This window comes from Periplaneta americana, chromosome 11, assembly GCF_040183065.1.
Source record: "Periplaneta americana isolate PAMFEO1 chromosome 11, P.americana_PAMFEO1_priV1, whole genome shotgun sequence".
In the NCBI taxonomy this organism is placed as follows: Eukaryota; Metazoa; Arthropoda; class Insecta; order Blattodea; family Blattidae; genus Periplaneta; species Periplaneta americana.
In genome coordinates this window covers 52,659,957-52,684,670 of record NC_091127.1, presented here as the reverse complement: position 1 = coordinate 52,684,670, position 24,714 = coordinate 52,659,957, and the positions used below count along the sequence as shown (strand labels likewise).

The window sequence follows — 24,714 nt, the reverse complement described above, 5'->3', positions numbered from 1 at the left end:
GGCCTACTATGTAGAGATGATCTGTTTAATATGACTGTATTCATATTATGCCGGAGGGAAAAAGACCTTTGGGGAGGGGGAGACGTAGATGGGAAGATAATATTAAAATGGATTTGAGGGAGGTGGGATATGATGGTAGAGACTGATTTAATCTTGCTCAGGATAGGGACCAATGGCGGGCTTATGTGAGCGCGGCAATGAACCTCCGGGTTCCTTAAAAGCCAGTAAGTAAGTAAGTAAGTAAGTGAGTAAGTAAGTAAGTAAGTAAGTATTCATATTATACATTAGGCTATTTGTTCAATTTCAAAGTAGGATAGGCCTATATTTAAAACTTTGCTCACCATCTTTATTCCAGGCTCCTTCGATCTGGTAAGCCGAAGTTGCTACACCAAACAAAAACCCATCTGGAAACTTGGTAGTCATTTCTGAACTAGTTCCTTCCTGAGATGTTTTTCTAGAAATGCCACTATTGAATGCAAGAGAGTGTACCAGACGTCTTCCTTCAAGGTCCTGAGCAAATCTGAGAGTTTATTGGAGTATGCAAAGTTATCTGTAGCAAAGTAATGGTTTACTGCAAGTCATAAATATGCCAGTTTATGTTTTCATTCTTATCACATATTAGCTAGAAAATTTGCTTCACGCATTTTCAGCAATGCCATCTTAACTCATGGGCACAGTGGACAGTAATAAATAATTCATGATAATTTCGTAATATGAGCTGTGTTATCTCAGTCAATATGATTTACCAGTATAGTATCATTTTTCTAGGCTCATGTTGTATCGTGCAAACCACTGCACAGTGGGTCAAATTACGAATCTGGCTGGACAAAAGTATTTTTCTTCATAACCAAAAAATCATTATTTATTCCATGTATATTATTCGCAAGTAATTGTTCCTCAATTCTCTATATTACAAACGCATCTCAGTGCAATATTGATAACTTAGCACAGCTCCCATTCTGAGTTATCTATGCAAGCTTTGTTTACACCATCTCTCAGTCGTTTAGGGGTGATACCTGTCGTTGTATTTATGTTATCTGATTGTTTGTTGTGGTATTTTGATATAGAGCATGTAGTTGAAAGTTTGAAAATTTTTATTTTAAGCAGTTTTAGTAATTATTTACAATAGTTCTCAATAATTTTAATAACATTACTTCTACAAGAAACTTAACAATTATTTCACATTTAAAGTTTTTAACATATTGCGTCACGTCGCGTCACGATCTGAATTGTGCTAAAATGTAGTGCAAGATCTCTAGTTTTCGGCAACTATCAAATTACTCGTATTTGCACATTCTTGCAACTCTTTTTCGGGATTAGCGATGAAAACGTGCATTTTCGTGAAAATCTCGGAATAAGATTTTCCGTAGCACCTTACTATCATTTTCAAGTTTCAATCGTAAAGAAAACGTAAAGCATCACCTAAAATCTCACATATTGTTCTGAAGAGTACAATCATACATTGCTGTAATTATGCAGTCTGAATCTGTGTCTAAAATAGATTAGCTTACAAGATCCTAAAAAAATACGTGGAAGATATTATATTAGCCTAAGCTTATAAAACAACCGCTCTTTGAACCATGATTTTGTCAACGTTTCTGCATATGGGCTATTCCATCTCAAATCGACCGAAATATAGAGAAAATTGACCTTGCAATTTTTAAATACAATGAAACTTTTTCTGTCCGTTGTCAACTGTGATACAATGCTTTTTGCAAAGTTTGAGGCACCAGAACTTCATAGTGTTTAAATTAAAAATATTTAAATTTATCGCATTTTCATAAAATTAGCAACTTTAAACTGTTGTGGCTTCGAAACCCTTTCACCCAATGATCAAAATCATGGTTTATTTTGATGCTGAGAAATTAAAGTTTATATTGACATATAAACAGGTTTTCTTACTTTTTATGGAAATGGAGAAATTTAGATTTTTCTTCATTAAGACCCTTTGACCACGAAAAAATATTTTTCAAATATATGGTTAGATTCCGCATTGAAAGTACAAATAAACACATATTTTTTACTGGTGCACCGAGAAAATAAATAGTATGCGCGTGAAGTAACCAGCTGACTCTGAGACGGGAGCTAGCCGAGACAAGCAAGGCCAGGAGACAAACACTTGAGATTTCGTCTAGTAGCGCATAGCTGGGCTAACTTTATCACAAGTTTTCATAAACACAGGAGTAAAATGATGCCCAACGCTCGCTTATCTTCAGCTCTCGGCCAGTGAGTGCGGTACTGCGCCGTTCAAGTCCAGGCGTGTGAAAATAATTTATTTAATAACCTCGAAACTTATTCCCGAGCCACTAAGCAAACAATGCCGAAGTCCCTCTTAATAATGTAAGGTTTTTTCTCAATATTTTTTACAGTTTTACAAATTGGCAAAAAGCCTAAAAGTAAGTAAAATAAGATTATCTGTCTCTCTGTATACAATAAAAATAAGGATTACCTCTTAACATAACCTACCAAATATCAGCTTCAAAATGAGCTCCCGTTCAATGTTCTGCAGTAAATGGTTCCAGAGTTCTGAGCACTGAAAGAGGCTTGTTTTTATAAAATACGCTAAATTTGTTGCTCAATAGTACGAAAACCGTTTGACTTTCGATAGTATATTTTTGAAAATGCACCTTGTATAAACAGGGAAAAAATTAGAGTATAAAAATGCGAGGTTTTTTACTGATCGATTTCATATGGAATAGCTCATATACAAGATGGAAATGAAATAATCGTGCAGATTGAAAGGTATGAATAGAAAACCTATATTACGTTTTATGATTGAATGCACGGTTGATCAGAAAATTAAGTTGGAAGTTTCAGCAGTATGGCAACATCGCCGCTAACATACTCTTCTTTCTGCTCGTAATACAGGTGTAAGAGGTCAACGAACTCAGGTCTGGCTCCCTAGGTGAGCTCATTCCACCACTCTCTCTATCTACGACGTTACAATCTGCCCGCATTATTCAGTCCTTGAAATGAGTGGTTTTTACATTAAATTTACATGAAAATCGTCTACGATATTGAAATACGCCACAGGGATGAGTGATTTCTATTTTAACTATTGTAACCTGAATGTTCACGGAATAAATTATTAAGGGTTATTTCTGCAGAGTGAGAACTGCTGGAACCTAAGCTCACGTATTAAGCATACAATGTCTACTAAGAAGATAATGTCCAACAAAATAATACAGCTTAGTAATGTTTTCTCTAGATGAGTAAATATGATCATGTAACAAATTGTTTAAGAATCTTTTAAACCAATTACTATCAATTTATTTGTACCTAACGCATAAACATGTGCATGTGGAAAGACAGAGATAAATTTAATGGCTTCCAACAAGATGGCCATATATCCTAAAATGGAGGTTACGTTGTCACCTTTTAAGAGTGAACTATAGTACGCTCTTTCCATCTTCGGATTCATTTTACATAACACTGTTGTGAAATGCACATGTTTTCTCGATATGTATGAACAAGATTACTATTGTTTACCTACTTACACTGAACATATTTACTAGTTGATGGTTATATAGCATTTTTGTACAAATTACTCATATTTTTCTCAGACTATATTTACCTCAGTCAGATCACTTTTATCTACAAGGTAGAGATTGTGTAAATATATATGAGATAGGCAAACAATTCAGTTTCTGTAGGCAAGCAACTATTACTGCGTTCCGTTAGCGGTACTAATGCACCAAGGATAACTAAGGATTATTTTCCCCTATAGGATTGGAGGTATAGGATATTCTTTTGTTTGGAAATGTTCTGTACTACTATTTGGACACTATTATTTTTCTTTACAAATTCGTTTCAGCCATTTACGGGCTACGACTACACACCTTCCTTCACTTCCTCGGGTTCTTTCTTCCTATGCCAGTAGGTCTACTCCTTCAATCTCTGGTTCGTTTCAGCTCGTTCTTCCTCCGAGAATACCCATGTTGTTATCTCTTCAGACAATTCTTTACTTCCTAAACTTTCTTTCTGAACACTTCTGTTTCCTATATCTTCTTCGCCAACGATTCAGTTACTTCATTACGTTACGCATGATATTATTATTGTGCAAAATAAATATCTAAAAAATAAGATCAGTACGCACTCAAATCTTCTATACTAATAATAAATCTATAGCCGAAATTTTTCTGGTAATTTTCGATTTTCCAAAAATAATTGGTCCTAACATATATAATTAACCGCCCTGAAACCGAAAATCGCTTTTTTGAGATTTTTGTTTGTATGTCTGTCTGGATGTTTGTTACCTTTTCACGTGATAATGGCTGAACCGATTTATATGAAAATTGGAATATAAATTAAGTTCGTTGTAACTTAGAATTTAGGCTATTTGGCATTCTAAATATTTTATTTAAAAGGGGGGTTATAAGGGGGATTGAATTAAATAAATCAAAATATCTCCCTTATTATTAATTTTCATGAAAAATATTACATAACAAAAGTTTCTTTTAAAATAATTTCCGATAAGTTTTATTCCATGCAAAATTTTGATAGGACTGATATTTAATGAGATAAATGAGTTTCAAAATTACAATAACAATGCAATCTAAGGTGGTGTAATGAAATAAAAAACAAATGACTTCGTCTATAAGGGGCCTTGGACAACAACAATCGAAAACTATGAAACACAGCCTACAGATAATGTGTCTGTGTTTGTATGAAGTAATATCGGAAGCTAAATCAACCGATTTGTATAATTAATTATTAATTCACCATTGGAAAGTGTAGTTTCTCTAGATGGACATAATGCTAGGCCTATAATGTTATTACAGTAACTTCTGAGTGATTCGAGGACAGGTAAGATTAAAATTGCTTCTTATGCATAGAAAACTTGATAGGCATTCGTTTCCTGTATTTCCTAAAATAACTTTTACGACCAAACGAGTGGTCTCTGGATCAAAATGATTGCATTTTAATTATTTGGATGCAACTTAAATTAAGTAACATAATAAATGATTTATCCTTCTATCAAACACGAACATTCCCTGGATCAAACGTCCTATTTTAATTATGTAATTACTTTATATTTATTTCTAACGGGTGCAGCGGAGCGAACGAGTACGGCTAGTAAAATTATAAACCTTCGTTATCTGACTTACACACAAAAGGCGTTGTCTGTAACTTCAAAATGAAAATATCTCACTTCATTTCTAAATTGTACTATACAGGTGTCCCTTGCTCACCCAATAACCAAAATAAATGTTTTCTTAGATGTCAAATGAAAAATTGTTTCAAACAAAAGTTACAATGGGAAATTAATACTTTGGGCATATCTATCTTATAACATTGTTCATTAAGGAGATACTAGTAATGACTTCTTTTCTTTAAATGGACCATGTACATTTTATCGAATGAATCACTTAACCTCTTCAAGGTCTATTCAAAAATACATCACAGTGTACCATTCTGATAACCAAAACCTTGAAGGGTACAAAAGAATATGAAACTCATAGTGTATCTGCTTACTGCAAGTCCGAAATAAATTGACACTTTGTAGCATTGAAATACCGTTATTGGGCCTAATTTTATTAATGCTACCTAAATGGCAGACGATATGCCAAATTCGTAAGAATAATCTTTTCTGATCTTTTACAGGCCATAAATTTCATAAACAAAATGGCTATGTGATATTGGCATTAATGGATGCCCAGCACATAACACCTTAAGAACACGTCGTGTTCTGTACCGAAAAATACTTTATTAAATAAAATGTTAGTATATTTGTAGTATAATTTTAAACTGTAATAATAGATCGTCTGCGATACAACGAACTTTTCTGTTGATTTTTTGATTTTCGAGTTCGTCATTTTTTTCCGGTTATTATATGCTTCTTTAAGTTGTGTTAACTCTCGCTAGTGGTTTTATATTTTATTTTATCCGTCTTAGTATTTAATTTATTATTGTAAATATTTTTGTTTTATCGCTATTATTATTATTATTATTATTATTATTCATGAATTATTTTGTATTACTATCTTTGTATCATCTCCGTCACGATTATTCTATTATTATTATTATTATTATTATTATTATTATTATTATTATTATTATTGTTACTATTATTTCTATCATCAGCATTATTATTTGATCTCTGTAAAATTTATGCAGACTATTGGACTGTACCCGAGCACGAGCATATGCTCATTTCGAGTATCTACATATTCATATGTATTCATTTCAAATGTAAATTGTAAATAAATTTGAATTTGAATTTTGAAATTTGAATTTTTGAATTTGAATTTGAGATCGAGAGCATCATGCCAGAAGGACGTATCAACAAAAATGCAAGTATACATTAGAACCATTTAAATATGGAATGATACTTTCTTTGTTTCTTCCTCATGTCCATTGTAATTCTCAAACGATTGTTTTCAAACCGAAATAGGCTCCATTAAAAATTCGATAACGCAGAGTTTGTTGATAAGTCCTTCTGGCATGATGCCCTCGATAACGTCATAATCACAATTTTTTATTCAAGACTTTACAGTTGTGTGGTGTGCAGAGAAAGAGAGATGGATGAGAATAGAGGCAAAAGGGAAGGGGAAGAGAGCGAATGAGAGCGCTATTCTCCCAACTGGAAAATAAAAAATCGTACAATGATCTATTCTATTCCATAAAAATTTATAATTAGGTACTTGATTACATTCTTCGTTACATAATATTGTAAACGAACGCTATAGCATTCTCTCAATTCAACTTAGGAACATACTGACCCATCCACCACTTTAAATTAGAGTAATGGTAAGGATTTCTGACCATGCTTACTGTCCTTCTAAAATACATTTTTTATACTAGGGCATTCAATAAATAATAGCAATATTACTGTAAATCAGCGCTTTTAGCGGTGAGCATCGGAATATTTTAGTAAATAATAGAGGAGCGATTGTTTCATAAATGTGTAATTTTAAAAGTCTTTACGTAACCATATTTTGTGAATACAGGGACTGTACCTGATTTTTCTGAAGTAACACCACCCTAATAATGTTCAGTAAGTATGAACAAAGATGCTTCATAAAAATACAAGTTGCAAGAGGAAAAAATGCAACCTAGTGCTTTACGGCTTTGCTAGAAGCTTGTCGGTGGAAACGAGCCATTCGCTTTCAATCAGGAGTTAACATCCAAAGGGCTCTAGCCGATCAGTGAGATAGATGCCCAGAAATGAAGCTCCAGATGAAGTCCGGCGTCTTCCCAGGATTTGGCAACATATTGTTGATGGCAATTTGATGACATATTGAAGTATGTAATGCCAAAAGTAACCTTAATAAGTGTAGTGAAACAGTAGCTATTAGTGCTGTTGACCGATCAAAATATTTAATCGATTAACTATTTGAATTTAATCGATTAATCGATAGATTAATCGAGTTTTGAAAAAATGTTGTAATATACTGTAATACACAATTATTGTTAAATTTAACTTGTGTTCGGTGATAAGCATATGTATTAAATGTAGTACATCTGTATATATTGTATCGTTATATCACAAAACAACTATCTTAATTACTCTCTAACATATTTAATATGAGGCTTATAATTTATTGTTTAATTTCTCGGGGAATTTTTGAGACAAACAAATAACAAAAAGTATGAAGACTCACTTAATTAATATTGCTTCATCCATGATTTTAAACATGTGAGTGCATTCACGTGCTCCGAATTAAGTGCCGTTCTACGTTTAGTAACAATGTTTCCTTCATCACTAAACACGAAAAATTTTTTTTTCTGTCAAGCACTTCTCCACGATCGTTCAATTTAAATCCAAACGTTTCACCGAGTTTACCTCTCAAATTCTCATATGACATAATGGAGTTTACATTTTTCACAAAACTGATTCTTTTTCTTTATCAAACTAAACACACAACCTTCATATACAAACTCAGTACAAAAACTGCAAAAGTATAGCAGTCGAAACAGAAGACTGGCCCCTATTATAACCGAATTACCAGATTTTAGAAAGAGAAGAAGATAGTTACGCTCTCACTTGCACATAGTGTAGACATGGCTATTTTATAAGGGATGAGGACGAATAATCCTAGAAAAGTATGTATTTCATATGCTAGGAAGATGAACTGACAACAAGGTGGAAGTTTTCTTGGAAAACCATAAAACTTAATAAGGGTTTCGCATTGTGTTTCAACTTTCAATAGAGGTAAATTAGGTCACTATTCTCATATCTTCATCTCTTTCTGAAGTGTTTGTGCAAAGATTTTTCCTTTGCTATCTGGTTTACAGTTAGAAAATAACAGTACTATTTTTCTTTTAAGTAAGCAAATTCCGAGAGAGAAATATTGTCGAAATTTTTAGTATGAGTTTGTATTAACAAAATAATAATTAATATCAACTACAACCGATTAATTTTAATCGACTCGATTATTCGATTAAATATTTTTATCGATTAATCTTGCAACAGAAATTGACCGATTAAGCGATTAAATCCCAGAACACTAATAACTACATTACTATTACTTTTCGAATGCCCTGGAATGTTTTATTGGCTAAGTGTAAGTTCCACTAAATTAACATTTAGAAAATATAAATTTCCCTACAACTACTTTAAGCGCTGTACCTGCCAGTGGTAAATTCCACTAATCGAAGTAAGGGTATGACATTAAGCTTATATAAAGTTTACAATTCAAGCCTAGGAAACATGTCGCAGTTTTTCGTTCTATATCGTTAACAGCGCCAGGAATTATTCTACTTTAAAAGCGAAACTGTAGAAAAAGATCTGAATATGTTGACAACGCCGCTAATCGATTCAAAGATACTGAAATGGAAATAAAATGTTGAGAAGAGATTCTCGCCGAAGGAGATATCGATCGCCGTTAAAAACAGTGGTTACTGAAAGCATTTCAGAACTTTGCTTCAGCGACAGGAGTGACTAAAACGTCTTGGGGTCGTGAGATTGGGCTGCAGACTGTTAACAGTCTTCGATAAACTTCATGTTAGTGTGCTCAGCGAATTGTCAACAGTCAACAAAATGAGTGAAATGGATATCCAAGTGAAATACGTTTAACTCTCAGTGAACGTGTTCGATCACGAATAATTTTTTTAGAAGTTTCAAGTTTTAATTCGAACAGTCTCTGACGACTGGTGAAGAAAAGTGACGGTTAACCGGGAAAAATGTTACCCATTTTTCTAAGTTTTAGATCTAACAATCCTCAAGATAAGCCAAACAAGATTCTACGAGAAATGAGTGCACTCAGAAGACGAAATATCAGACTGAGGTTTATGTAAAATTACAGAGTGTTAACACTTCACACAAATTTCAAAACGTAAGCCCAAAAAACGATAACTACTGAACGTACTACAGCAGTAGAAAAATATAACAATGGTAAAATGTCACGACCAGATTTCGTGAAGACTGTCTCCTATTATAAATTCTCAAAGTCAGACGTATCAATGATTGATAAATCTGAAGGTCTTATAATGAAATTTTGAGAATTTTCACAGCTTATCGGACTCAATATGGTTTTCAAATTTATTGACGCAAAATTGTACAATTCCTACATAAATACAAATCTAAAGTTACATAAAACCAACGCAAATATGTGATTTAACAAACAGTGTCAAATTAATAAGTTAACCCCAAAATATACCTCCTTAAAGGTACTCACCAATTCCTTTACTATCCATAAAACAAAACAGCAATTTCAGACAATTTGATTACAAAATAAAATCAAGTTTCTTTACAAGAAAAAGCATTAAAAAACTGATAAGTCTGACGGTCTAATAATAAAACTTTGAGAATTTACACAGCTTATCTGACTCAACATGGTTTTCAAATTCCTATTACTGTATAAAGTTATATAAACAAGTAAATCAGAAGTCACTGACGAAAGAAAAAGGGAAATCATTTTTGGAGGACAGTCAGAAACGCCTCCTCGTGGTATCCTCTGCGTAATGCTAAATGGTTCTGAAATTAGGGAAATTTACATGTGCCCAACATTTTACCTATTCCATCTTTAGGGAAATTTACATTGACGAAATTGTAAACTCTTTTGTATTAGAGGAACTTACAATACCACGTTAATTTATACGTATCGCTGTAGGTACCTAGGGTTCACTGTTTTCGCAATGAATAAACATTACCAAAGTCTACTGACTGTAGATAGAGGGTTGACCGGAACTGTGTGAGAAAGACCCACCTCCGATTAACATGGCTGATATTTTGTTATAAAAGAAGTTACAGCATCTTCTTAGCAATAAAAAGTCTTATATAAACTCAAGTGGAATTACTATGGATAAAGACGGTGTTTGGTAGTGTAATTTCGCGGTGTTACTCCCGTTTCCCCTACCAACATTCGATCATTGTTCCATTGATTAATATCTTATAAGGTTTAAACCAGTCTTAGTGCAGTAGGAATATGTAGGAATTCACTAATTCCCTAGTGTTTATCACTATGGTGATGCGATAAATTGGATGAACGCGATAACCAGCGTCTTATTGAATGTGGTACTTGGGTAAGATAAGATATAAACTCAATAACAATTTTCAAAGAAGTGAATTCGATTATAACTAGACTTGATCTAAAGAATATTACTAGTAGGTATTTACATTAATGAAACTTAACAGGAATGTAACTGAAATACTGTACCTGATGTGAGTTACCGAAGAGAGATCGAAGTCATGAATGGAACCAATGGCTTCAGGATTAGGATTTTTTATTGGATTATTAAGTAGAGGTGGCAAGTGTCCCGTTCGAAGTTCACAATGAACTTTTACTCTGGAGGAAATGATGAGGAATCCGCTTCATTTTTATTACCTCCGAATAAAACTTCGCGGAATCCTTTGGCGTTCGCTTTCGGTCAGGATTATTGAAATCCACGTGGTAGAGGCCAAAAGATTCTCTGAAATAAAAGTTTCCATAGATAATGATACATAAACAGAAATTCTACGTCTGTTGTGCATGTAACAGTTTTATAAAATAATTAAGATCACTTCGAGGCTCATGTTGGGGTTTCGTAAGAAGCTCTTTTTTTACGGTAACTTTCTTGCTCAGAACAGAGACAGATGGCGGGCATATGTGAGGGCGGCAATGAACCTCTCTAAAAGGCATTGTAAGTAAGTAAGTAAGTAAGTAAGTAAGTAAGTAAGTAAGTAAGTAAGTAGGTAAATTTAGGTCACTTCATACAATGAATGTGAGGCGATCAACACTTTTAGTGTAAAACATATTCCATTGCTGTTAATGTCATGATAAATGAGAAAAGTTGAAGGAAAAGTACGAATATTAATTTTAAAAAGTCACCTAATAGTTTCACATAAAATTACTTGTAATTTCGTGTTTCTATACCAAACATGAATGATTGCTCCAAAAATTAGGGCACTCACTGCAATAATAAAGGTAATAAGAACTACTTACGTATAACCGGACGACCATTCGTAATTATCCATGAGAGTCCACGCTGTATACCCAAAAATATTGCAACCATCGTCATGTACAGCTTTCAGCAGTTCACCTAGGTAGTCCTGAAATGAGATAAAAAAAATTAAACATGGGCTTATTCAAAGGAAATTTTTGAAAACGCTGAGAACAACTTTTATAAAAAATAAAAATCTCACATATATATATATATCCAAAATAAATTCATTGCTGATTAATATTCAATAATATTAATGTCACCTGACTTCGCAAATTAGTATTTCTAATATTCTAACAAAATAGCCTCCATATTTTCTTTCTCTTCATATTCTCCTTCTATAGTTCTCTAGTAGAGCTTACTCTTTAATTTTCTTTCCTGTAGGTTTGATTTTCATTTTCATTTTTTTTTTTTTTTTTTGGAATCTTATTGTGTTTCGCAATCTTTTCATATGTCTATACCTGTTTAAAACTATGGATCGGTGAAAATAATGAAAAAAATAGGTAAAAATGGAAATTTTGTTTGTAACTTAAAAAAAGGTTCAATTTTCTAAATGTGTGCTTATTTTGGCCCTATGACAACTTAAAGTCCCTCAGGACGAACTTTAAGGCATCAGCGCGTGCGTGGAGCTGCAGTCCTTTAAACTGACACTCAGCTGTCATTCTGACAGACTTTGTTCTTCATTCTAACTAATTTTACTTTTCATTCAGTTCATATTTCGCGCTGATATGTAACAGAAAAATGTGTGTGATAGGTCTGTATAGGAAGAAAGGATAGCTATCGATAGTATGTATCACATACATGCTGTAACTTTGATACTCATTTTCTTGATTTTACAATTTTCAACATTTTATAATATTCAAAATGCTCTAATGAATGCAGTTTTTTTCCAATCTCAGTGAAAGTTTGGAAGGAAGTCCGCAATAGCATGTGAAGCAAACTGACATATGTATTTTCTTCTGCTATTGAAAGTATTAAAATCACCATATGTATTGAGGATGTGATAAGTTTAAAAAAAATAAGAACTAAATGGTTTAATACTTTTTTTCTAAAAAAGTAATTGGAAAAATAAGAAAAGCATGTGTCATATTTTACTTACATCTATTAGTAATAAATTAAATGCAAATTTAAAGAAAAATTATGTAAACATTGAAAATTGGGATAATTATAATTCAGTATTAAAAAACAAAAACAAAAATTAATTATAAGTAAACTGGTTGGAATATCAAAGTGAAAATTTGTGTGTTGCATGTTCACATTGTAAGAAATATGTAGTAAAACTTTAGGATTAATTGGTGTAAAAATGTAGGAGTTAGATATTTCACAGGTCCATAGCCTTAATATTTTAGTCTCAATTGTTTTGTGTAAACTTTACGCTATATCCGTAGCGACTTCCATTCTAACACCAATTTATTCGTTTCTTATTCAACACTTTCCAAGTAGTTAATTTATTCACATTGCTTTCGACACATGAAAATTTTCCTTCATTCTTTCTCAAACTTTTGCACCGTATGTTGTGAAGCCATGGATTTTATGCAGTCGTTATTTAACGCGTTTATATGTATTTATAATGGAAAATGTATATTCAATTTCTAGCCAGAAAACCATTTACATCTTCTCTCTCTCTTCTCCAGTACATATGTCCAAATCAATTTATTCTACACGCGCACGTACATGCACACATAGTCAGTATATCAACACTAGAGATGAACAAAACTAACTGCCGCTCTCGCTCGTTGTTTTCGTTGCATTTATCTTTCGAGTCTTGTCTCATCATTCTCGTGCGCTTCGAGTCTTGCTCATCATTCTCGAAATAGCATTTGATTGGAGTGGAAAGATTTCGTTAACTTTGAATAACATACATCATTGAAATAAATAACATTATAAATGTTTAAATGAGACAAAAAGACAAAACAGAACAGTATCTTAGTTATCAAAATGTTCTGGTTCTATTATATAATATTACCTATGATTAAATAAATAGCAAAAAAAAAAAAAAAAACAATTCTCAAATAAATTTGTATTTCTAAGAAACATAAAACATAACGTTAATCTCTTTTTACTTGAGATTGCACACTTGATTTCAAACATATGAAAAGTAAATTCATAGCCTTTCAATAAGGGCCTAGTAATTAAATAAAGACTGGGAAACGGATTATTATACACTGAAAGGTAGAGATGATGTTTGAAATAGGCTACTTGATTGTTTAAACATATATAACAGTTGCCAAAGTAGATGAAAGTTCAGTCAGGTATAAACAACTGTGGCGATTCCAGGCTGCTTGACGTTTGGGACTTCGGGAGTGATCAATCTCGACGTCTCGAAACTCTCACAAGCAGTCTTTACGTCAACGACGCGACGTATACAACATTGTCTGTCGTGCGGGTTTTCGGCTTTACGAGCGCTGTTAGTCTTGCTTCCTCGATCGTTGTTCATCTTTAATCAAAACCATCCCAGATTATGTGTGAGATATCAGCTTCCAGTTTTCTCGATCATACCTCATATTCTCGTTCATTACCTCCATCCATGACTTTTCTCTTCTTTCCACATCCTGTTTCACCTGATCTTTCTATCTTATTCCAGGTCTTACGGGAGGTTTCCGTCCATTAACTTTTAATTTGAAAATTTTCTTTGGTAATCTTTCATCATCCATCCTCATAAAATGTCCAAAGCATCTAATTCTGTTACCTTTCAGTATATGTTGTAATTTTGCAATCAATTCCCAAACCGTTTCTTATTTCTTCATTCTTAATTCACTTTCGTTCTGTTTTCTGTTCTATGCTGCGTAGAAATCTCATCTCTGTTGCCTGAATTCTGTTTCGATCTTTCTTTGTAATTGTCCATGTTTCCGAAGCATACTGGTTTAAAACATGACGTAGGCTACATATTTTTTACAGTACAGGTCTACAGGTACAGACCGATTATTTAGTCCTGACAGCTCAGCGACGCGAAAGAGGAGAAGTAGGAGGAGTAGTGGGGAGAGTTACGGAGTAGAGATAAGGGCGAACGGTCGGTAAATAAATGGAGTACAACTTAACTGTATTGGAAATACAACGCTATACCGCATGCGTGACATCCGATCGCTCTGACTGCAGGCGAGAGACTAATCTGAACATTCCTTGGCGTAACTTAATGGACTCACCTGACTCAGGCGCACATTGCCGGCGACTGTCAGGACTAAATAATCGTACTTTATCTACCGGTATATCTGTATTCCGTAACAAACCTTTTACTAGATGGTAACACTCGGAAGTAGATAATTTTATTATATTGGTCTCCTAAATTCATATTGCATTCTCTCGTCTTTATTCTCTGCATTTCCTAAACAATTAAATAGTAGTCAACATTTTCCACTTCTTCTAAATACTCCCATTAATTTATAGGTAATTTCAGTGTCGGGTGTCGGTGTCTTGATATTTTCATTGCTACTTTTTTATTCTCACTTATCTTTAATCCATACTCAGTCATCATTTTATTCCATTTTTCTAATCTTGATTCTAGTTCTCTTCCGCTTTAGGAGAAAATTATGGAGCAGCAGAAACATTGATGTATGCAGATGATATAATGATTTGGGTATACATAAGTAAATACTTATTTATTTAAATAACTTAATTAATATTGTTTTTAAACGCTAAAAAAGGAAACTTACACTGTAATAGTTTATTCTGGTGACGTCGTTGAGTTCTCCATGATCAGAGAGACCATTTTCTGCTACCATGATTGGCGGGTTATTGTACTCCTTTGATATCCAGTTGAGCACCTTTCTGAAGCCCCAAGGTACTATCTGAAATTATTATGAATAATGAATAATAGATAAGAATAGAATAAATTGGATCATAAAACAAAATAGCAAAACTAATATAATGAACAGGAAAATGCATGCTGAAAAATTGTAGCAACTACAAGAATAAAATTGTAATGAGTACCTCGAATGTGAATATATTGGAAATGACACTGTGGCCAAGCTAGCAAAGAACGAAACAGAAATTCAACAAAATTCGTCAAGTAATGCATTAGTATAACCATACTTCCTGTTTGTATAAAACAGCCTATCAAAATTAACGATTATTACACTTTACACGGGTACAGTTGTCAAAAGAAAAAATGGCCGCTCTCTAGACACAAAGTTCCCTTCGGGTATCTCCGCTACAATTCGGAGACAGGTGGTGTTACATGCTGTTGGACCAAGTGGCCTGATATCTACAGTCAGAATGAAAGTTTTTGTGTGTTAGTCTGTAGCATAATGGTAGCGTTTCGGTCAAGTGTTCGTAAGGTCGTGCGTTCGAACACAACCTAATGCTTTTTATGTTTTTTTAGGAGAGAGAGAGAAAATATAATTGTTTCTCTTTCTTTTATGACTGTTTTAGTAATTAACATCAGGTTCATGAATGTATTATGCCATGACTGTGTCATTATTTATTATGGCATTATGGCTGCAAATGGAAAGAAAGATTATATTCTCAACAAAAATATCTTTCGTGGTATAAACAAAACAAACTTACAGGCGTCTGCCTTAAAAAATAAAAACAATTAAAAGTTAAAAAAAAAAAAAACAAAAAAAAAAACAAACAAAAAACAAAAAGCCACGATTCAATATTTAGTTCATCTTCCTCCCATCTCGATCACATCTCGAAGTCGAGTGGGCATGGAATCGACTAGTGTTTTCAAATACCGACTGTTCTCAGTCACGGCATCCCAGGGACCATGGACGAGCTCCACAAATCATCAGGGTGTCTTGGAGGGGGATTGGGCCAATTTTTCCGCATATGCTTCTTTACTTGTGCCCACATATTCTCTAAAGGGTTCAAGTCAGGAGAGCGACGAGGCCAGTCTATCAATTCAATATCCTGTCTCCTCGCAAACCAGTCTCGAATCAATTCAGATATGAGGCCTAGATGATTATCATGCTGAAATTGAAGAATTCCAACACGACACACATACTCTACCACTGCGGGCACGCATGGCAGTGTATCTGTGGTCGAATCGGGTACCAGGAGGACGATATACAAGAGTGGGTCCTTCCTTTGTAGCAGAAAAGGTGACTTCATCAGAAAAGATTACTCTTTTCCAATCCCGATCACCATTTCCCACTGCAAAGACTAAGCGCTCCTCTATATGCTCTTCCTTATGAACTTCCCTAGGAATGGCACGTCGAGATCTCAAATTGGCGGCCCTTAAACGATTTCTCACGGTCTGGTCGTGGCCAGGGAAATTAACAACTGCCTTCAAAGTAGCAGCGGTATGAAAGGGATTCCTTTCAACCTCTGCCACTAATCTGGCGTCCTGTTGTGGTGTTGAAATTTTCCTTCTACCACTCCCAGCTTTTCGGCCAAAAATTGCCGAGCGTTGATAATTTTGCACTCATCTCCGGGCTGTCCTTTCTGAAACGTTGAAACGCCCACCTGCCTCGGATGCCGAAAAACCAAGATGAACCACAGCCCGTATTATACTTTCATTCGTTCCTGCACCTCTTTGTGGAGCCATGTCAGTCAAAGTCGCAGGGAGAAATGGCGTCGTGGTTTCCTCAGAGAATTAGCCTCTACCTAGGTCTTAAAATAACAGCAAAACATTCATTATACTAAAAATATATATTCTTCAATTAGGAAATAATAATATAAATACTTGTTAGAGTCTTATTCATAACTATATCATTTTCAAACATAAAGTCCACAGAGTTAAGAAGAATATAATTATTTTATAATCTCGACCTCAGTGTCGTAATTTGTTTTCGAAAAATCTGTATTGAACTGTATCCACGCAATACGTCCTTAATCATTGCTGCTGTTAACACTGCTGCTGTTGCAGTTGGTATTACAACTACAAATATTATTGTCATAAACGTAACCTTTTCATACCATTATTAGATATTCAGAATATAATTGAAATGAATGTTCAGTTGTAGTGTTTCTGACAATGCGTTGAATTACGTTAATACCAGGTAAATGACATAGATCAGTCGGAAGAACGTACGGACGTTGGACGTCGCGAAACTCGGAATTGAAATGTGAACGTATCAGGCTCAAATCCTCGTGACACCTTTCCAATTTATTATGTTACAGGATAGTATAATGTAATAATATAACAGTATAAGAAGAAAAAACTAACACTCGTATTAGTCAGCTGTATTGTTCTAAACCTAACATGAAATTTATATTACTTATATCGCTAACGAACGATAACAGAATACAAATGATAATTTGAATATTATTTATATCGCTAACGAAAGATAACAGAATACAAATGATAATTTGAATATTATTTATATCGCTAATGAACGATAACAGAATACAAATGATAATTTGAATATTATTCATATCGCTAATGAACGATAACAGAATACAAATGATAATTTGAATATTATTTATATCGCTAATGAACGATAACAGAATATAAATGATAATTTGAATATTATTCACGTCGCTAAAGAACGATAACAGAATATAATAAACTATAACTTGAATATTATAAATGTCGCTGAAGGAACGATAACAGAATATAAATGATAATTTGAATAATGCAGTATTTATATCGCTAAAGAACGATTAAAAAATAAAATGAAAATTTGAACAAGGCCCGAACTCACAACCTTTAAATCATTAAGCGAGCTCTCTACAGCTGGTCTACGAGGCGTAGATATGGAACGATTCCATAGTTCCGGAACTGCTTTTAAAAGCTCATGCATCGTGTAACATATTTATACGGTTACAAAACTTTCAGCACCTCCTAATCACGTGTATTCAGCATTATCTCATACAATTCGTTGGCACGAACAGTAAACACATCTTTATCAGCTTAGTATTTGCTCATAGGTTACAAAGGCGAGAGAGAGAGGGAACGGTGATTCATATTCTCACATTCTTTCTGGACGCATATTTAACTTGGAGGCGTAGTAGTTAATATTCTTTTCTCTCCAATTCAACTCACTTCCTGTTAACTCAAAACCTGAAACTCAATGTAGGTCATAGAGAACGACAGTAAGAATATGGCGAAAATATGAAGTGCAAAATGAGGAATAAAAGAGCAATCTATACTGGGAATTCAGGAAGAAAATGGGGCTATGAAAAAACTTAAATGCAATGGATTACACTTCTGCCAATGCCACCACTATCATCATCATCATCATCATCATCATCATCATCATCATCATCATCATCATCATCATCATCATCACATTACCGTTGTCACTATAAGTACCGTATAAATCCGACCAAAGGGAAAATTACAAGAGACAAAATTTTGAGGCATTTCCAGCTCAAAATCTTAAACTTAGAGATTTAGCTAACTATTAAAACTAAGTTCTCAAGTTGCAAGAAAATTGATAAGAGTGACCTAAGTATGGTATAAGCAATCGTGAAGTACGTTTTTCTTACCCGAAGCCACATCGAGGATGCTACAGCATACTTTTCATTTGCAACAAAATTGAAATCATGGTCCATAGACAAGGAAAATCCTGGTTCACTTTTTGACACAAAAAAGGTAGTATAATGGTTCACTGCCAGGAAATCCCATGTACCTGAAAAAATAAAGTACATAAATGAGACTACCAGAAACGGAAACAATGTTGTGAATTATTCATATTGTAAAAATTGCAATGAATGCATTTACAGTTTTCCGGTAGCTGAGTGCCAGCGCCATCAAGCGACGAATTGTGACATTTTGAGACGTACTTGTAGGCTTATTTTTAAAATTAGCTGTTTTGACACCTTCTATTACCGTACATTTTCTATCAAATGTTGTGTAATGTTTATTACTTTCTCATCATCAGCCTTTCGACGTGAAATCTTCCAAGTTGATGATCGGAGAATGCAATGTTAGCTCTCGTGCAATTTTTGTACCAATTTCATCATACCACTGTTCACTACTTATCATTCCCTCTTCTTCTTTATCCATTTTTCTTTCCGGGCTGGCTGCCATTCATGTGGTTCGCCTGACGTATCATTACATAATTTTATCCATTCTTTCTAACTGCTAGTTTTGCCAAGTCACACAGTGTGCAAAAACGCAAATCTGGGTGGACAAAATTAATAACTTCTCTGGATTTCAACGGATTCTTATAGAACTTTGTACAGGTCTTATAAGTAGCACATATTTTTTGTGTACAAACTCTGATTAGGTTTGAGTAAGAAAAACTACTCCTTTATAGGGGGTGATTTTAGACAAAATTAACAACTTCTCTCCTATCTAACACATTTTTATGAAACATTGTACGGAAGTTACAGGTAGCATATACTTTTTGTTTATGAGCGAAGTGCAGCAATGGGGAACATGAGGATTTCCCATGCTTCAACGTGGAGCACCGTGTAAGCTGTGTCAGGGAATGCGCTCTCAATTAAAAATCAAGCGAAAAATATACAGAAGACAACATCAAGGAAATAAATCTTTTTTAGAAGCGCGCTAGTAACATTATAACGGCAAGAAGGAGAAATTCACACCTGGAATATCATCGCAAAATTGACAACTCACGACCTGAGAGACACATTAAATGTACAGTCATAGAAAAAGTTTTGTCGCACGGATACTCTGTAAGTCTCAGAAAGGAGGCGATGCGCATGATCAGACATACAACGAAACAAAACTAATTTTATTACCTCAACTAGTCCTTTTCTTGTAAACCAGGTTGCTCGTCCTCTGATCATGCGTACTGCCTCTTTTCTGGGACAAAACTATTTTCTAAGACTGGACTGTATAACACCAAGATTGGGAGGTAAATCTCGTTTCCAATCAGGGTACTTCGAAAGCTGAGCTATTATCCAGAACCGATGATGAATAATTGTTACATGCATCTTTGGACGTAGTACAATGAAACATAATCGGCTTCCGCAGCATCTACAACACTGAAATGATTTATCGTGAAGATATAATGTTCTTTGTTTTATGAAACGCACCTTAGCCCTGAACATACCCTGAGGGTTGATGAATATAAATCAAACCGGTAGGAATATTCTTCAGGTGTCAGATCCATAAAGGCTGAAGTCTATTGTGTTACAGAAATTCAATTATTGTTTACGGAATTATGTTTTTCTTTTATTAAAATCCTAAATGCATTTACATACATACTACAACTAAGTAAAATACTTATCTAGTAGCTTGAATGTAATATTCTCTGCTAGACAAAAATTATTTCAATGAATAATTCTGCTAAAACTTTGCATAATTCATGCAAGAACACAAAACCACTGCAATAAGTCTTCAGGTACGGAATTATGTGACAAAATGTGAAAGTCACAGCAAATCTTGGCAGAATAATCGAACTCGGGAGACGAACTTCGTAACTCTAGCAAATGAAACCGACGCGACAACACATCTCTGAAAAATGTAAGTTCTATAGTAGGCCTATTCCACTTAATTACAAATTAATCCACAATCCACAAATTAACGAACTGAAACTAGTTCAAATGTTCTGCAAATTCAATTATACTTATTCCTGAATTCTTATTCATAAATTTCCCGCACAACATTTAAGGATCTCCGATATAATGCAAACATAAAACGGTATCAATTATTGGTAGAAGAATTTGAACTTTTAAACATGTGTTGAGATTTAATATTTACGATGTTTGCAAACTCGTATTTATAGATTTCTTATGAAGACCTAGAAGAATAGCCTGTTCTGCAGTCTTCATTATGTTCGGTTAGTCCAAACTCTGAAGGGAAACCGATAAGCAGTTCCGATAATATGTCGGAGATATTGAACCTCAGTAACATGGTTGAAAAACGTGAAACCTTCTTTACAGCCTAGTCACCGTGAAAGTCTAAAATCTCGGTGTCAATCGTTTTATCTACGCTGTATGTTTATCATCTGATTGATTAACATTTTACACATAAGAAACATGCGAAACATTTTGCATTGATACCAATCTCATGAACAACCGCAATTGTAAAATGGGACACTTGATAAAATTTTCCAGGCTCAAATCTAAAAGAATAAACCTCAAGACGAATAATGGAATTTTGAAAATACCTCTCAGCTCTGTTTTTTTTACGAAATTTTAAACGACATTAGATATGCACGCGATGGGAAGCCACCATGACATCGGGTATCCTCACATACATATTTAATCACAATTTATTGACACTTGTAATTTCAACGTCGCGCGTGAGTGTCATGCTTCTTCTAAGGACTATGACATTACTTTGGTAGGAAATACGTTACAGTAGTGTTTGAAAGGATATTAGAACCCAAGAATGTGACTTTCATAAGGTTTCAAAGAAATGCACTTTTATAAGGGTATATATACCATGTGATTTATATTTTCATGGTGTTCAATATGATACTAAATTTGTTGGTTCTAGCGCAATGTAATGGACGTAAAGACATCGAACGTTTCGGGGCTACGTGTTGATGTAGTTCAAGTGACTAGTTCTTATTATTATTATAAAAAGACAAAAAAAGGTAACATTGAATTAAATTATTTAAGAAATGCTGCTACTACCTCAATGCACATTCCAATGCACTCTTAAAAAAAATTGATATATACGTAAAATTACTTCTCTCTCAATATTCACACCATCATTTCGTATGTGCTTCTGCATGTTTTCTGGAGTCGTTCGTATATCAATAAAATTTCTCGTTAAAATAATCTAATTGAATGTTACGTTTCTATTTTGTTTTCATTAAGATATAGAAATTAGAGATTTACAACGATCGAGAAAGCGAGACTAACAGCGCCCGCAAAGCCAAAACCCGCACGACAATGTTGTATTATGTCGCGTCCTTGACGTAAAGACTGGTTGTGAGTGTTCTGAGACTCGAAATTGGTCACTCCCGAAGTCCCGAAGTCCCGAAGTCAAGCAGCCTTGAATCGCCACAGTTGTTTATACCTGACTGAACTTTTATCTACTTTGGCAACTGTTATATATGTATAAACAATCAAGTAGCCTATTTGAAACATCTCTACCCGTCAGTGTATAATAATCCATTCTCCAGTCTTTATTTAATTACTAGGCCCTTATTACAAGGCTAGGAATTTTCTTTTCATATGTTTAAGATCAAGTGTGCAATCTCAAGTAAAAAGATATTAACGTTATGTTTTATGTTTCTTAGAAATGCAAATTATTTGAGAATTGTTTTTTTTTCTATTTATATAACCGTAGGTAATATCATATAATAGAACCAGGACATTTTGATAACTAAGATACTGTTTTTTTGTCTTTTTCTATTAATTAAACATTTATAATATTATTTATTTCAATGATGTATGTTATTCAAAGTTACGAAATCTTTCCACGCCGACGAAATGCTATTTCAAGAACGATGAGCGAGACTCGAAGCGCACGAGAATGACGAAACGAGACTCGAAAGACAAATGCAACGAACACAGCGAGCGAGAGCGGTAGTTAGTTTTGTTCATCTCTATCAGAAATGTATGAATTACTTTCTACCACTATTTATATGTAAAGAGGACTTTGTTTAGTCGCTCATATCAACCTAAACAATGATTTTGATCCAAGAGTGAATAAAGTTTGTTTTATTCATTGCTGATAGGCCTAAATTATTCACTCATAGAAATATGATTTCTCCGTTAACGCTTTTTACGTTTATACTTTTTTGCCGCTCACAAAATAACTTACCGTGATAAATAGATGCAGAGTTCTGCGGAACTAACGTGGACACAGCCGCTTTGGCGACATTAAGGATTTCAACCGTTAAGAAAATTTCTTCTTTACACGACACTTTGCTTCCGAAAAACAATAATTTTTAATTTATTTATTCTTTATCCAACGCGACTGACATTATTGTCTTCGTTATTATTCTTTAAATTATAGTCAACTGTACATAATATTTTGTTGAACTAACCATAGACAACAGTTGGCTTTGAATCAGACAATAACAAATGAGTCTAATATTTAATTTCAATTGAAAATTATTTTCACAGAAATATTACTTTACATATGTATTAGTAGTAGAAAAATGAGGCTTCGCTTCAAGAGAGAAACTATTGACTCATGAATAAAATCATACTTAAGTCTCTTGTCACATAAATTACTACTATCTTATTATTATTTTTAAATAGCCTGTCTGTGAAACTACACGTTAAGTTGAAAATGGTTTATAGAAATGTTGTTTAATTTTGTACGCGTAATAGAATAAAAAATAAAAAAATTGGCTTCTCTTTAAAAATTACATTGATCTTCAAATGACTATGAAAGCGTCCTCTAAATACAAGATAACTAATACAATTTGCTTCCTCCCTTCAAGTCAATTAACTTTAACTTGAAACATTTCTTTCTAGAACGCTTCGTTTTCTTTTTATAGATATTTCGCATTATCAACTTAAATGGCCCACTCGGTATTTTGTGTACATAAATTCCATGCTAAATGAACTGATAGGAAATGCACACTAACATTTTACTGTGCTGGCACTTTAACTAGGAGAGAATGAAGGCAGAAAACCGTAGTAGTTCTATGCTCACCTTTCACCATTTCTATTTCTTCCTGAGTGAAGCTGGGAAGGCGAGATCTTGGGTAGCCTTCTTCCTTGCTTTTTTTAGCCACCCACTCCTTCAATAAAGGGGGATAGTCACCCGTGGAACTGTAGATGGGGTGCATGACCCAAGCAACCTAATACATACAAGTAAAGTTAATCAATTCAAACTTGAAAAATAAAATAGAAAGAAAGACAATTTACAGTTGAAGAGTCCACTGCAAGAATGATGGATGTCACTTTCTTATCGAAAATGAACCAAGACTGTCAATGCATAGCTTAAGACATATAGAATGTACATACAGAGTTATATGGCATTAACACTTATAGTCATTGTCCAGTAATGATCGGAAAATCACAGTTAAGCTTTGAGCGCTAAACATTTCAAACTTTCAATTGCTTCTCCTGCAAAATGTATTCCAAATTACATCCATCATTCTTGCAGTGGACTCTTCAGTTATAAGAAGTCCAAGGCAGGGACATTCTTTCTGACATTCTTCAAAATATATTCCTTTCATGTGCTTAAACAATGATGAAGAAAATGTAACAATATGGAAATTCTAATTAGCCATACACACATTATTTTATACTGATCAACGACTAGAATTGGCTCATGATTCATTATAAAGAGAATTAGGGTACGCTGCGAAGATAAGAATATGAAAGTTGTGGTCTGAAAGTCAAGAAAAATAAAACCAGATTATGTGTGTGAATGGAGCTAAAGATCTACAATTAGAGGCCTTCTACAAGTTAAGATAATTAGTAATAGAAGACAGTGCTGCAGTCATAAAATTTTCCGAGGGTACGGCCTGTCACAGCTTTTGAAGTTATACAGTTTCCAGATTATATAGGTTTGTAAACTGAATGGAGTGAAATTAACTGACAAGGCATTTGGAAAGGAACTGTAAATAAGCAACTCATGTC

General features: G+C 33.9%; 2 protein-coding genes across 3 annotated transcripts in view; both read right to left on the bottom strand.

The window, feature by feature from the left end:
• Nucleotides 1-474, bottom strand: part of LOC138708995 (myrosinase 1-like) — a 32,763-nt gene extending 32,289 nt beyond the window's left edge. The window contains exon 1 of the mRNA XM_069839422.1: nucleotides 342-474. Coding sequence (XP_069695523.1) covers nucleotides 342-423 — 82 coding nt within the window. The 5' untranslated portion in view covers nucleotides 424-474. The remainder of the gene's footprint in view (nucleotides 1-341) is intronic.
• LOC138708998 (myrosinase 1-like) overlaps nucleotides 447-24,714 on the bottom strand; it is a 45,023-nt gene continuing 20,755 nt past the window's right edge. The window contains exons 7-12 of one of the 2 annotated variants that reach the window (XR_011334809.1): nucleotides 23,780-23,927; nucleotides 18,736-18,878; nucleotides 15,015-15,149; nucleotides 11,367-11,473; nucleotides 10,602-10,854; nucleotides 447-550 (exon numbers count right to left, since the gene is read on the bottom strand). Coding sequence is in view for 1 of the 2 variants with exons in the window: in XM_069839428.1 (XP_069695529.1) it covers nucleotides 10,713-10,854; nucleotides 11,367-11,473; nucleotides 15,015-15,149; nucleotides 18,736-18,878; nucleotides 23,780-23,927 (675 nt within the window). In the remaining variant the exon portion in view is untranslated. Of the gene's footprint in view, nucleotides 551-6,609; nucleotides 10,855-11,366; nucleotides 11,474-15,014; nucleotides 15,150-18,735; nucleotides 18,879-23,779; nucleotides 23,928-24,714 lie in introns of those variants that run through there. The other variant, XM_069839428.1, reaches the window with a different exon arrangement.